At 37.6% G+C, this 15,208-nt stretch overlaps 1 protein-coding gene across 1 annotated transcript in view; it reads left to right on the forward strand.

Moving 5' to 3' along the window:
• HSPA4 (heat shock protein family A (Hsp70) member 4) overlaps positions 1-15,208 on the forward strand; it is a 28,521-nt gene that overhangs the window by 5,145 nt on the left and 8,168 nt on the right. The window contains exons 3-11 of the mRNA XM_026687732.2: positions 1,249-1,389; positions 1,908-2,030; positions 3,087-3,186; positions 4,118-4,251; positions 9,669-9,913; positions 11,397-11,473; positions 12,670-12,821; positions 14,076-14,182; positions 14,365-14,498. Of these exons, the coding sequence (XP_026543517.1) occupies positions 1,249-1,389; positions 1,908-2,030; positions 3,087-3,186; positions 4,118-4,251; positions 9,669-9,913; positions 11,397-11,473; positions 12,670-12,821; positions 14,076-14,182; positions 14,365-14,498 (1,213 nt within the window). The remainder of the gene's footprint in view (positions 1-1,248; positions 1,390-1,907; positions 2,031-3,086; positions 3,187-4,117; positions 4,252-9,668; positions 9,914-11,396; positions 11,474-12,669; positions 12,822-14,075; positions 14,183-14,364; positions 14,499-15,208) is intronic.

The following is a 15,208-nucleotide window of genomic DNA, read 5'->3' on the forward strand; positions in this document are numbered from 1 at the left end:
ATTTATATGTTAAAACAGAAAAGTGCAAATTATTAATGCAGCTATGTTTCATTTTCTGTGTTAGGGTTGTTATGTTTTAAAATGGAAATACTGACATGGCCTACATTATAATATGTGATTTATGAGAGGCTTGGCTTGCAACACTCAGATCAGGTGGTTGCTAACAAATAGGACATAACAAAAAAAAATAATCTTTACATGGCCTTAAAATATAAAGGAAATTGTAATGATTTTTTATCTTCTAGATAAAGATCTTTTTTTATCTTCTAGATAAAGATCTTTACTTTATCTAGATCTTTACTAATTTTACTCATCCACAATATCCTTTCACCTTAAATTCTGACTTGACAGTATATTGACTATTTGCTTTACTAAGGGTTAACCAAAAATATTTGATACTATCACTAGTTTTTATTTCATTAAGGTTGCATCACTCCTACCAGAAAGAAATGCATTGAAAAGTTTGCTGGTAGTTGAGTTAGTGAATTAGTTATAGCAAGAAAAAAACAGTTTATTGCTCAAGAAAATTAAGTAACTGTTGCACAATTTAGGTGACTAAATTTCTTCTAACCTCATTTGCACATATGGGTAGTCCTTGGCTTATGACTGTTTAGTAGACATTCAAAGTTATAATGGTACTGAAAAATGTGACTTATGACCAATCCTCATGCTCACAACCATCACAATATCCCTATGATCATGTGATCAAAATTCAGGTGCTTGGAACAGGCATATATTTACAATGGTTGCAGCATCTCAAGGCCATTTGCAACCTCCCTATCTGACTTCTGACAAACAAAGTAAATGGGGGATTTAATAAATTTAATGATAAATTTAATGACTACATGATTCACTTAATAACTGTGGCAAAAAGGTCATAAAATCAGGCATGACCCAACAACTGCCTTGCTTAGCTGTGGAAATTCTGGTCTCAATGAGTTGTAAATCTAGGAGTACTTGTAATTGGTTGAGTAAAGTTCCTGAATGGCAAATCCTCAATATTATATATGGAAGTATTATTTTGTATATTCTATTTATGATATATGTTCAATAACTTACAGTTGTTTTTCTGATTGTATTGTGTAGCATACTTTGATACTTTTCAAGAAAAATGTGTAAGTTTATACACCATTAAAAATATGACATTATATAAAAGTGTTCTTTTACTTTCTCCTCAAAGTGTTTCTACAGCTTACTGCAAAAGTATTAATGTTCTGTTACATGAAGCTAAATTCTGTTCTTTTCTAGGTAATTTCAAATGCAAAGAATACAGTGCAAGGTTTTAAAAGATTCCATGGTCGTGCATTTTCGGATCCTTTTGTTCAAGATGAAAAAGCTAAACTTGCTTATGAGCTTGTCCAGCTGTCTTCTCTTTCACTTGGCATTAAGGTATGACCTTGAATGTGCACATATGCTTATTAGAATTTTTGACAGAAAAAAAAATAAAAGCAGAAAAATACAGATATTATTCAAATCTTAAGAATTAAACTGCTACAGTCTTCCTTAAAGAGATGAGAGTTGTGTGGCTTATAAATTATTGTTGGTTAGTCAGTCAGCCAGATGTTTAGACTAAATTTCTGTCTACTTATCAAGTCCTTCCCAAGGACTTGAGATAGGGAGATGTTGTTTATTAATATTAAAGTTAAACAATGCAAGATACAAGCTGTTCCAAGTAAAGTTATCTTTTGCAGTTGACTGAGATACATTCTTTGAGATAAAATAAGTATGATCAGAATTTTTTCTCTTAAAAATATGAAAAATAAAACATAGTGTTGATTGCTCTTTTGTGCTTATTTGTGAAGCAAAGGGGAAAATATATTTAAACTTTAAACATACTGTTAAAGATTTAGTGGGGAAAATTACTCTGGAAAATTACAAATTAAAATATCATTTTGTTTCTAACTAAGGTTAAATATATGGAAGAAGAACGAAACTTTACAGTTGAGCAGATTACAGGAATGCTTCTCACTAAACTAAAAGAAACTGCAGAGAATACTCTTAAAAAACCTATAGCTGACTGTGTTGTATCTGTAAGTAATAAATCTGTATGTTTTTGATCTTTTCTAAATTTAACTTTATTAAAGGTTATGAATGAAAATGAATGAAATTGATTACAGCTTGTTGCTTAGGTTCCTTAATGATGGTTTATCACAGTGCTATACCAGGTGGCTGATATTCTTTATTTACAGATAAGTAAAGGAAAGAGAGTATTTGGATTGTAAATGTGATTAGTCAAATTATTGAAGATTGATATTTTGGCTTGTAAATATTGTGTCTGTCACTTACAGGTTTCCATAAAACTTACGAATATTAGGGTCTTGGTCAAAAATATTTTTCTTTGGCAGATTAATATTTAGTCACCACAACATGCAAGTATCTTCTGGTTACAATGATAATTCTAGCTGGTCCTGGTTGCTGTCATTAAGCAAGGGCCATGTGTGCTGTTAAATGAGGCCCTCATCTGACTGTAACCTGTAACTTCCTGCCAACTTCCCCATTGACTTTGCTTGTGGGAAGCTGGCAGGAAATAACAGAAATTGTAGCCACATTACTATAGCTAGTTGCAATGGCAGAATTCTGAAGACTGGTTTAAGTCCCCCCTGAAGACTGGTCTAAGTTAGTGCTATTGCAAGTTTGAACAATCACTAAATGATTTATAACCTAAAGATCACCTGAAACAAAAACATTTACTTAGGATCCAGGACTACCTTGTTTTTATCTACCCAAGTAATGGTATAGGTATGACAAACTTCAGGCTCTTTTCAAGCCTGGCAAGGTAGGTTTATCTATGTGCTGATCTTTCTTTTTTTGTTCCTGACTTAAATATTCTGTTTAGTAAGATTTTCTATTTTAACATAGATTATTTTGCAGTTCTTGTATTGCAATGTGTCTTGTAATAAACAATATGTTTATTTATTAAATATTAGTTGTTAACAATGTTAGTAGCCAGGTCATTTAACCTTTACTTCCCTATCCTATGTGTGACTTGGAGTAAAATATAATAAATGTGGATAAAAATCAAATTATTAAAAATCTTTTATTTGAAAGCATTCCTTTTTAAAAATCAACTTTGAAATGTCTTGTAGGTTCCTTGCTTTTATACAGATGCAGAGCGCAGATCTCTCATGGATGCTACACAGATTGCTGGATTAAACTGCTTGAAGTTGATTAATGAAACTACTGCAGGTAGGTAGATAACTGCAAAGAATACTGAATTATATATTTGCAAGTCTTGCACCCAGGTTTAAGGTTTTTTTAGTCTTAATGGTACTAATTTTTTATTACATTGAATAAAGGGGAAATAATTCAATATTTATTTCAATTCACTAAACGTTTTTTCTGTTACAGTCATTCAGATTTGTACATGAGTAGAGTAATTATTTTCACATTTTGATTACTTTTAAATGTGAAAGCATAGAAATTCACAAAAGAAATTTTGAAGAACAACAAAACATATCTGAAATATTTTTTCTTTTTAGTGTTTTCAAACAAATTAATCTACAAATTAAAAGTTTTTCAGTTAGTTCTTTTTCTCCAATGGAATAACTTTTTTGTTGTAATTGAGATAGGCCATTGCCTCTCTACATTTTCAGAATTTTTTAAAATACAGTACATTTTGCAAAGTGGAAAGATTGAAGAAGATGAGGGAAAAGAACCATTATTATAAACTGTTTTGAGGTTTAGGTTTTTTTTTTTTACAGAAAGCAGCTTAGAGATGCAAATAATAATAACTTGTAGAAATTATTAAAATTGGATTTCAGCCAAAATATTCTGGAGATAAACCCTGAAAAGGGGAAATGGCTTTTCTATATGGCTTCAGTGTTTCTAGAAATGCTCTCTCTGTATATACTTAGTTTGTACACTGTTTATTTTCTTTATTTTATTCATATTTCTTTATTTTATTATGAAACATTTTGAGATTTACAGAGAGTGTTATGAAAGTTCTTTCTATAATAAAAAGGTAATTTATCATATAGGCTATAACCCATATTAAGAATATATATTTTCTGGTGGATGATTGCAATTGTGCACTAAATGTTTTAAATGGTATTCTTAGCCAAAAATTAAAACAATTCTTAAATAGAGGATCATGACATTTCTGTATGTTTCTGTCTAGTTGCTCTGGCCTATGGGATCTATAAACAAGACCTGCCTGCATTAGAAGAAAAACCAAGAAACGTGGTATTTGTTGATATAGGGCATTCAGCTTATCAAGTATCTGTTTGTGCATTCAACAAGGGGAAATTGAAGGCAAGTATAAAGTCTATTCATGTTAATTACAATATTTTTACTACCATTATAAGTATTGAAAATGTGGAAGAGTTGATGCACTTGACAAAAAGAGATAGCAATTAAAAAATAAAACTAACCAGATGACTGCAAAGAAATAGGATCCTTCTACCCCCACCTCCCAAATCCTCTCAGAACTAACCCTTCCATTGCCCCCACCATCCTGTCAGAACTGATGAAGCTTCTTGGATAAGAAGCGAAATGTCTTCTTCAAAAAAACAACAGTCCAGTTGCCTTTTGAAAAAGTACCTTTGAGGCATAAAGCTAATTGTTTAAAGGAAAGTTGTAGTAGAAACATCACAGTAACTGGTTTGGACATTGCAGTAAGCCATTGCCCTAACTTATAATGTGGTTTGTGTTGTTAAGGCATAGCGGTTTAATGTTATGGCATATTAACCATTTTCGTGTTTATGGCTGAATGTTTTGCGTTATTCAGTTTAGTATTAGTAATTCAGCAAACCATGACTTAATGTAATATATCAACTTGGAAGCTTCTTATAGAAAGCAATATAATGAACTAAACTGCAGTGATTGCTTTATATGTGACTAGCAGAGGAGGTAATACCTTACATTTATTATATCCTTTAATGTTCGTAATGTCAAATATTCCTTGATTGATTTATACATTCATTCATTCATCATTCAAATTCTATAGTTGCCCCTCTCAATCAATGGCTCTGGGCAGCTTATACAGTAATTTAAAAATATACCCCAAAAATGGGTGGAAATGTCTGTGCATCTTATAGAGTGGGTGTTGCTTAAGCCCTGCCCATCCACAACCCCCCACCCTCTACCTCCCAGCAGTTTGCCGCCTTGCAGCAAACAACCTGGTCAGCTTCAGCAGAGTTTGGTTTAGCACGAGCATCTGATTGGCGGTTGGATCAGCCTCCCAGAATACCACTGATCAGCTGTTCCAGGCTGCGGGGATTGCCGCCTCCGCATATCCCATTTTTGGCCTCCATGCACCCCATTTTGGAACGGGACGAAAATGGGACGCACAGAGGCCAAAAATGGGACATACAGAGGCGGCGATAGGTGGTGGCAATGGGCGGCGGTGATCCCCGCAGCCTGGAACAGCTGATCGGTGGTATTCCGGAGTACGAACCAAGGCGGGAGGGGTGCGGAGCTAAAACCCACCCACCCCCATGTCCTGCACTGGCTTATCTGAGCACCGCGCCAGCCAGGCACTGAAACGCCACAACTACCAGCGCAGCAAGATGGGGGGGCTCTCCAGACTCTCTGTATATATATATGAGTGTGCAATTCCTGCTTCAGTCGGGACATTGAAGCTGCTGGCAGCTTTGGTTGGGGGAGGCGGCAGCAGCCACCGGAGCAGTGAGGCGGGGGGGGGGTGGAGCTGCCCCATCCCCACCCTGCACCAGCTTACCTGAGTCCCCAGCGTCACAACTGCCGCCGCAGTGAGAAAGAGAGAGGAGGGGGGCTCTCCAAACTGTGTGTATGAGAGAAAGAGTGCACGATCCCTGCTTCAGTCAGGGCATTTAAGCTGCTGGCAGCAGGCGGGGCAGGAGCCACCTAAGCAGCCATTTTTCTCTTCCTCCCCACTGAAGCAGTGGTGGGCTTCTGTGGGACAGTAGGGCCTCTCATTTCTTCCCTGGTGTGGGGAACTCAAGCACTTAAGCTGCTGGTGGCGGCAGCCACCTAATAATTGCCCCCAACCAGCCAGCCAGCATTGGCCGATCTGCTCCTTGCCTTAGCAGCCAGTGCAAAGCCTCACCATTCTCATCCTCCCCGCCCAAGCAGCAGCAGGCTCTGCGGGATAGGGTCTCATTCCTGCCCCAGCACAGCAAACTCTGGGGGGCTGGACGCAGCTGTGAAGGGCCTGGCCCCGCAGTGCTTCAGCGCTCAGTTGAAGGCTTCATTCTGCCTTCAAACATTAAGGCTGGCCGTGGAATCGGAATTGGCCATATGCAGGAACCAAAGCTGTTCGTGGCTCTGGTGCGCTGCTCACTTGCGTGTGCCAGCCTTACTGTTTGAAGGCTGAACGAAGTGTTCAACTGAGCGAGGAAGCACTGTGGGGCTGGGCCCTTCACACCTGCGCCCAGCCCACCAGAGTTCGCTGCGCCGGGGCAGGAATGAGACCCTGTCCTGAGGAGCCCTCTGCCGCTTGGGCAGGGGGGACGATGAGAAGAATGGCGAGGTTTTGTGTCAGTTGGCAAGGAGCAGGTCAGGTGGTGCTGGCTGGTTAGTTGGGGAGGGGGCAATCGTTGCTTAGGTGGTTACTGCTGCCAGCAGCTTGGATGCCCCAACTAAAGCAGGGATTGCTTCCTCGCTCTCAAACACACACACACATACGCACACAGAGAGTTTGGAAAGCCACCCTCTCTCTCTGTCTCACTGGAGTGACAATTGCGGCGCTTCAGTGCTTGGTTGGCAGGGCGCTCAGGTAAGCTGGTGCCCATGCCACTGCCAGCAGCTTGGGTGCCTTGTACGGATCGCTCTCTCTCCCATACACATACACACATACAATTGAATCTCACCCCATTTGCATGCAAGCCCGCTCACCCCAATGAGGTCTCATTAATTGGTTAAGTGGAAAGAAGGTTTTTTTGGGGGGGGGAGGGGGAGGCATCAGGAGACTGGCAAACACTTTTCATGCCAAGAATGAAAGTTTCTGGGTCCTTGACTGCAAGAGGGGATGGGTGCCTGAATCTGCACGGTATTATAGCACCCAGGACCATCCATTCCCAGCACAAAAAGCATTTCCCAACCAACTCTCCCTTTCTCAAAGCAAAGGCAAAGAAATAGAGAAACAAAGAGAGGAGACAAGATGTTTACAAGGTAAGTGAGTCCTTGTGGCAGGAAGGGAGCGAGGTATCTTCGTGGGTCAGGGAGACCTTGAGGGCATGAGGTATCTTCGTGGGTCAGGGAGACCTTGAGGGCCTGTTCTGTCACTAGCCCCCCCCCAATGGCCTTCCCCACCTTGAGATATCTCATGTGCACATTGATGTTCTTGAATTGTGAGCTCTTACGAAAGTATTCCCTCCTTGTGTATTGCAAACAGCTATTTCCAGTGGGGAAAACAGGACAAAGAAAGAGGGGAGGAGATCGAGGAAGGAGAAAGAAGGAGGGGAAGGAAGAAGAAAGAAAGAATGAAGAGGAAAGGAAAAAGGGAGGGAGGGAAGAAAGGAAGGAAGAAAGATTAAAATGAGAGAGAGTGAGGGTCTGAGGTAAATCCTGCCTTAGCACTTGGCCACCAGTAGCCCTGCTGCCTTTTGCCATCCCCTTGTCCCCTCCTCCTGACCTCTCTTGGTGGTCTCCCATCCTATCACTGAGGATGCTTTGGTTACCAGATCTCCTTGTAAGGAGATGGAGTGGGCCTCCCTCTGACCCACACACTTTGCCTTCCCGCACATACCATGAGCAACCTGGCCGAGGAGAGCAAGCACAGCAGCAGTGGGAGCTGGCCACACCCACCCTGGGCCCCCAAAGTCAACCACAATCTGATGTGGCCCTCAATGAAATTGAGTTTGATGCCCCTGATATACATGTATTCCTCGACTTATAGTTCATTTAGTGACCGTTCAAAGTTACAACAGCACTGAAAAAGTAACTTAAGATCATTTTTCATACTTACAGCTGTTGCATCATTCCCATGATCATGTGATTAAAATTCAGATGCTGAGCAACTGATTCATATTTATGATGGTTGCAGTGTTCTGGGATCATGTGATCCCCTTTTGCAACCTTCTGACAAGCAAAATCAATGGGGAAGATAGTCACAACTGGCAAAAAAGGTCGTAAAATGGGGCAAAACTCACTTAACAACCACCTCACTCAGCAACAGAAATTTGGGGCTCAGTTGTGGTTGTAAGTCAAGGACTACCTGTATTGCTCACTTTAACCCTGAGTGAAAACAAGCATTGCCTGTATTGGAACTGAAATAAATAATGGCACTGTTTTGTGATTTGTTGAGCAAGGATGTACCCATCTGGAACATGGATTCCTAGATGGTGAATTGAAAGAGTGGGTTTCATTTGTGATATCAACATTGCAAAACAAATTACGTTTTTGAAAAGAAGAAATTCAGAATATGATCTATACATAGGCAAACATCCTGAAATTATTTACCATTGAATCATACTTGCAGTTAAAGTTACGTTGATGTGAAAGGTTGATCAGAAGTGAAAATAGACAATGCAAAAAGAACAATTACTGCAGAGTGTCTTTAAGTTTACCTTTATTGCAAAACCTGAAAATTAGCACATAACACTCTCCAACATTGTCACATACATCATGAACAATATAAAGTTCACTCTTCTTTTCCAATTACCAAATATGTGGCCCCATTTCAGGCATCCAGTAAAGAGACAAAGCAACATTTCATTTAATGAACGTTTCATTTAATGAACAATATGACACAAAAGAACACAACAAATTAGAAGTTTAGCTAGCTAATGGATTCAACGTTGACTGTGACTGTTTATTCCCACTGGAAAAGTGACAAGAACGGACAAAGTGACAACTGAGAGGAGCTTGACTGTAGCACATAATATCTGTGTGCAGGGTGGGGGTAGCTAGTCCTTTTCTCAGTTGGTTTATTTAAATAATCTGTGTATGCTCATAAGTAGAAAGGAAATCGGAATAAATTCACTTCACTCTCCGGGTAGGTTAATGGATGCTTAAATATATGGTATGGTAGTCATTAACTTACATTTAGATTATACCAGATGGTTTAGCCATACTACAACCATATTCTCTGAATAATTTGCTAAGTATAATAGCATGGTTCAGTATATTATGGAAAAGCATTCTCTCTGCATAAACTATTCTGTAATTGACAGTTGCTAAGGACATTAAAGATACATAGTCTAGTGCCATGATGGCAAACCTATGGCACATGCAGAGCCCTCTCTGGGCATGCGAGCTGTCACCCCAGCTCAGCTCCTGCTAGCCAGCTCATCTTTGGGTCTCTGCTGCGAATGCATGGGGGGCAGGGGCATGCAGGGGAGGGCGCATGTGCGGGGGATGCACGTGCATGCACGGGCACGGGGCACATGCATGGGGATGCACGCACATTGCACTTTGGGGATGTGTGTGCATGAGTGCTTTGGGCACGGTGTCAAAAAGGTTAGCCATCACTGGTCTAGTACAATGTTTTCTATGTTCTGGTAACTTTTCTTTCTGTTTGGAATTGTCTCGTTATTGATGTATAAGTAGGATTGGTGTGTGTGTATGTGCATGCACATGCGTGCATGCATGAGTGCTAGTGATTATACATACTATATGGCTGCTGTAATTTGTTAAATTAGTACTTTATATGACTAAGCTGGATTCATTATCGATGATTGGGTTAATCGGTTGATTAATAACTTGCCATCTGTTTAATAGATAATATGCTTTTTCTTTTTATTGTGAAGGTACTTGCAACAGCATTTGACACAATGCTTGGTGGCAGGAAATTTGACGAAGTATTAGTAAATTATTTTTGTGAAGAATTTGGGAAGAAATACAAACTAGATATAAAGTCCAAAATTCGGGCCCTGTTAAGATTATCTCAGGAATGTGAGAAGCTGAAAAAACTGATGAGTGCAAATGCTTCTGACCTGCCCATGAACATAGAATGCTTCATGAATGATATTGATGTCTCTGGGACTATGAACAGGTATTGCAGATTAATACACCTTAGTAATGAAATTCTAGAAGCTTTTTTTAAAAAATCAGTGTTTTAAGTATGCAAGCACACTCCCTTGTTTACATGTTCATTTTAATTGTTTGGCTAAATGGTATATGTAGTTTTTGCTTAAGAATGCTAATTGGAAACTGGAAACTCCATTGTTAATGATACAATTGTTAGTTGAAAAAAACCCGCACATGATTGTGTCACTAAGCCACATCAGTTCTAGCAGTTTTCAGTTGCCATTTCTAAGTGAGGAGCGCGTTAAGCAAGGACCTCACTTGACTGTAACTTGTGACTTCCTGCCAGCCTTCCCCATTGACTTTGGTTGTCAAAAGCCAACAGGGAAGGTAACAGGTCGTGATTGTGTGACCACAGAATGCTGCAGTGGTCATAAGTACAAGGATTGGTCATAACTACTGCTTATTCAACATCTCTGTAAGTTCAAACTATTGTTGAACAAGTGTTTGTTAAATAACAACTACCTGTAATGAAGGAAATGGAAAAGTGGACAGTTATATGTTAGAATTAGGAAAATTATTAACAGTTTCTACTACAGTTTTTTTTAATCTCTCCATTCTTTCTCCAGAGCTGGATCTGAGGTTTTGATAATGTGAATTAATTAGGAGTGCTGTTTCTATCATCTTGGAGTGATGTGTAGGTGTAGATGTAATCTCCAAATTGCTGCCAAATTACAGTTTTAACATGGAAAAAAGAGAAGAGTATTAAATATATAAGAAATAATTGCATAATACATAATGTTAAGTTCAGCTTAGCTTGTCCTCTCTGACATAAGTGGTAGATGGAGAAGACATTGTATAACTCAGAGAAAACAAGTTATGTACCCCGTCTGAAAATAGTCATTGTATTTATAAATGTATATTTCTTTAAATAAATTAGTCTGCAAATACTATATTATTGCAATAGCACGTCCAAAAGTATATAACAAAAATTTTTAATCATTAATTCAAAACCCATGACCATAATTCCGTATTTGTGTACGCGTGTGTGTGTGTATCTCTCTCTGTTTCTCTCTCTCTCTTTCTCTCTTTCCACCTCTATCTTATCTAATCTATATATATGCTATGTATTTAATCCTTGATTTGTACTCTATAACCTTGAAAACATAAGTGACAATTTTACTGTAAGTTGGAATGAGAAAAAGAGGAATGTGTCTTAATATAAAGAAATGTCTTAATATAAAGAAACTCAATTTCTGTGTGGCATGCTTTGATAAAAAAATTTTTTATGGATTGTGTGAGTGAAATAAAGAAAAAGAAGCACCTTACCTATACAAAAAAGAGCTGAGGAATACAGCAGACTGAACTATCTGAGTTTTGGTTTATAATCTAAATATAACTTACTAAATGCAGCTTTGTGAATGTTGCCAATTTGAGGGATTATTTAAGAGTGTGCCATTAATCTTTATGCTTGTTTTCATAAAAAATAATTTTCCATTTTCCACCCATAGAGGTAAATTCTTAGAGATGTGTGATGATCTTTTGGCCAGAATAGAACCACCTCTTCGTAGCATCTTAGATCAAGCTAGTAAGTATACATTTTGTTATTTGGAGTACAGTGCAGGACTAATAAATGTAACTGCAGAAACACTAAAGTGCGTAGTACAGCAATTTATGTTTTGTAACTGCTGGATAAAATAAAATGAGCATCACTAATGGTCAGTGATGTAGAAGTTAGTATTAGGAAAGTTCAGATTCAAGCACTCAATCAGCCATTAAGTTCTCTGGGTGACTTTGGTTACTTTCTATCACTCAGTCCACTAACTTCACAAGGTTGAGAATAAAATTAAAATACTAAGAATGTTTGCCCCTAAGCTTCAGGAAAAAGATGGCATGTAAATCCAGCAAACAAAAAGATATTTGGAAATATCATAATTCTCTATCAAAGCACAACTGTATCTTCTTAAGTTTGTATTGTAAATATTATTAAATATATTCATTATGTTGATTTCAGACTACAAATACCTTTCGTATAATTAGATTGCAAAATATAAAACAGTCTGGACTTTTGGTAGAAAAAAAATACTGTCATTTGTAAGGACTGTGTTTGACTGGAAATTTAACTATGTTTTCATGTCTAGAAAATACTAGCCACACTATTGTTCATGTATTATGTTGCCCAGTTACACACACTGTGTATGTGTGTATATAATACCAACCCTCAAATATATTCCCCTTCCCAGTAAACAGCCCCTCACGATATATGAATATTCAATATCATCCAATCAACATCAAAGATATATTTAAAAAGAAAAACGCTCTTCTAAACATCTGGTAGACAAGCCCTAAGGATTGCTTTGAGGGCAGTATATTCCATAGTTTTAAAGCTATAACCGAGAAAACAGAATAATAGAGTTGGAAGGGACCTTGGGCATTTTCTACTCCAACCCCCCCCCTGCTCAAATAGGAAACCCTATACTATTTCAGACTGATGATTGTCCAATAACTTTTAAAAACCTCCTTTTCTGCTTGAGAAAAATCTCTTGAGAAAATACTGAAGATAGAAATACAATTAAAAATTACAAGATATTTTCCTTATTCAGATCCAAATGGAATACTTCAAAAACCTTTCACTTGAATTTGTTGTGTATATATGTATATTCCCAGACTAATATGCCAATGATGCTTGCATTGCTTAAAATGTCATTGTAGCACATGTTGAAACCTGTGGGATTCAACTAATGCAAATGAATTTAGAATGACTACTGGTGTTTTTCTTCACAGAATTAAAGAAGGAGGATATCTGTGCAGTTGAAATAGTAGGAGGGACTACCAGAATACCTGCTGTAAAAGAGCGGATCAGTAAATTTTTTGGTAAAGAAGTCAGTACAACTTTGAATGCAGATGAAGCTGTCACACGAGGCTGTGCATTGCAGGTAAGAATGGCGGCATGCTGAAAAATATGTTTTCTGCTACAAATGTAGTTTTTAATTCAACACTGGTTAACTTTCAGTTTCAAAGGAGCTACAGATAAATGTTATGGTTGAATTGGAAAGAAATGTTGAGTATTTGTTAGGAAATGCATTTTACTCCAGTTAAATGAGTTTTTTAAAATGCAAATTTATATAGTCCAAAACCCAACACAGTTGCACAAACTAGGATGTGTACAGTGTAACATTTTTCTCCTTTCCACTCCTCTGCAGTCCCTTCCTAAACAAATATCTAGCACATTTTGGGGTCTTCCTTTCATATGTGTGATCAACTCCAGAAGAAAGAGAGATTGTGCCCTAAAATTTCAGTGGATGTTTCTTTTGTATTGTCTCAGCATATTTGGCAATAGGGATGTGCAACACTTCCAATCTGAAGCTAATAAAGTGCTTTGGAGCAGGCTGGTTTTCTGGTTTATTTACTCATTTATACAATGAACTGCTGGGATTCATAGTTTGTGAGAAGGATGGCTTTATAAATCTTAAATCAATCAAGACTTTTCTGTATCTGATTAGAGCTATAGCTTTTATTACTTATTGCCTTTATTTTTTTCAAGACTTATGTTTTAGTGACATATTAAACATGTAGTGACATATTAAACATGTTAACCTTTTTAAAATAAAACTGGGATTCAAACTTTGTAAAATAACTCAGTGACACTTTCACTTTCCTTCTCTTTGCCACATAACGATATAAGCATATCTTTTCAAATATTTGCAGTTATCAGTTATGTTTAGTAAACAAGTATGGATAATGTGTTCATCTCTAATTGTTTGTCTAATTATTATATAACTAAAGCTGGCTTCTTGAGTAAAAGCTGAAACGGGTTGTTTTGGGGTGGGGGAATAGCTACAAAAAACAAAAGAGAAGTTTGTGCAAGCAGGTGGCAACCAATTGAAGCAGCAAAGAAATAAACTTTTCCATCTATAACTGAATTATATTTTTATAGCTTTAATTTTTTAAAATTAAATTGCGATGATGAGATGAAGTCTGACAAGTGCAAAGAGATGTGACAGACAAGATGATAAAGCACTGTACTTTCATACTCTTTACATCCAGAGTCTGACTCTATGACCATACGTTAATTGAATAAACAAGAGTTCTTGAAATAGAAACCTATCAGCCTTTTGGTATTATACATAATGATATATGATTTGATATTATACATAATTTGATGCTACTGAACTTTTTTTTTCTTACAGTGTGCTATTCTATCACCAGCTTTTAAAGTGAGGGAATTTTCTATCACAGATTTGGTGCCGTACCCCATTTCTTTAAAATGGAACTCCCCTGCAGAAGAGGGGATAAGGTAACTCCTAACAAAGCTGTATTGTATATCCTGTTATAATGTATATGTATATAAAACTCCATAAACATAGCATTAACAGTTTTTCATATATTTAAACAATTGACATAATTTTTGTAACGTAAGCCTTTTCTGTGCCTCAAAAAATGCTTATTTGAGTGAACAAGGATGTATTCTTTTTATAGTGATTGTGAAGTATTTCCAAGGAATCATGCCGCACCTTTCTCCAAAGTCCTTACGTTTTACAGAAAGGAACCCTTTACTTTGGAAGCTTATTACAGTTCTCCTAAAGAATTGCCATACCCAAACCCTGCAATAGGTATGTAGCATAAGAGATACTGTTTGTTTCTGTGTATTTAATATATGTATCACAATCTAGGAACACACCTGTCAGTTATTTTGTCATGAAATCTTGTGTTAGTGTTATCATCCTTGCTAAAATGTAAGACAAAGCCTCATTTGTAAGATTGTAGTCAATACAGTTATGTGTGAGATTGCCGGGACCTATCATAAACCTTTATGGTCCATGGCAAAGTTAGAAGAGTAGCAGTACATGCTGCATATTAGCTAGAAAGAATAGCATATAAGCTATTCATAGCATGGCTGGGAAGGAAGGACACAACGGGATGAAAAATGATTAAGGCAGAAAAAAGGACAAGATGGGTAGAGAGGGGTAAAGAAAACTAGACCAAAATTGAAGAGATGGAGGCAAGATTAAAAAAAAAAAAAGATAGAGTTTCAAGGGGAATGACGCATTTTACCAGTGCAAGTGGCAATAAACTTGGCACATTCTACTGAATGCAAGGAACCTAAGATGCTTTTCCCAAAGGAAAGAATCGGGAGATCTACTTTCACATCCATAGAGCAGATTGTGCAACCAAGTCTTTAAAATGGCAGTGTCCCCATAATTTAAAATAATTCACTACAGTATCCATCTGTCTAAAACTGTCCTTGAGCTGTGGAATATGTAGCAAAATGACTCCGTTTCAGAGGAAATGTCCTCATTTCAATGAACCCTTCTTGGCACTG

This window comes from Notechis scutatus, chromosome 2 (genome assembly GCF_049901735.1).
Source record: "Notechis scutatus isolate UNSWTSFEM ecotype Mainland chromosome 2, rNotScu1.2, whole genome shotgun sequence".
Classification (NCBI taxonomy): Eukaryota; Metazoa; Chordata; class Lepidosauria; order Squamata; family Elapidae; genus Notechis; species Notechis scutatus.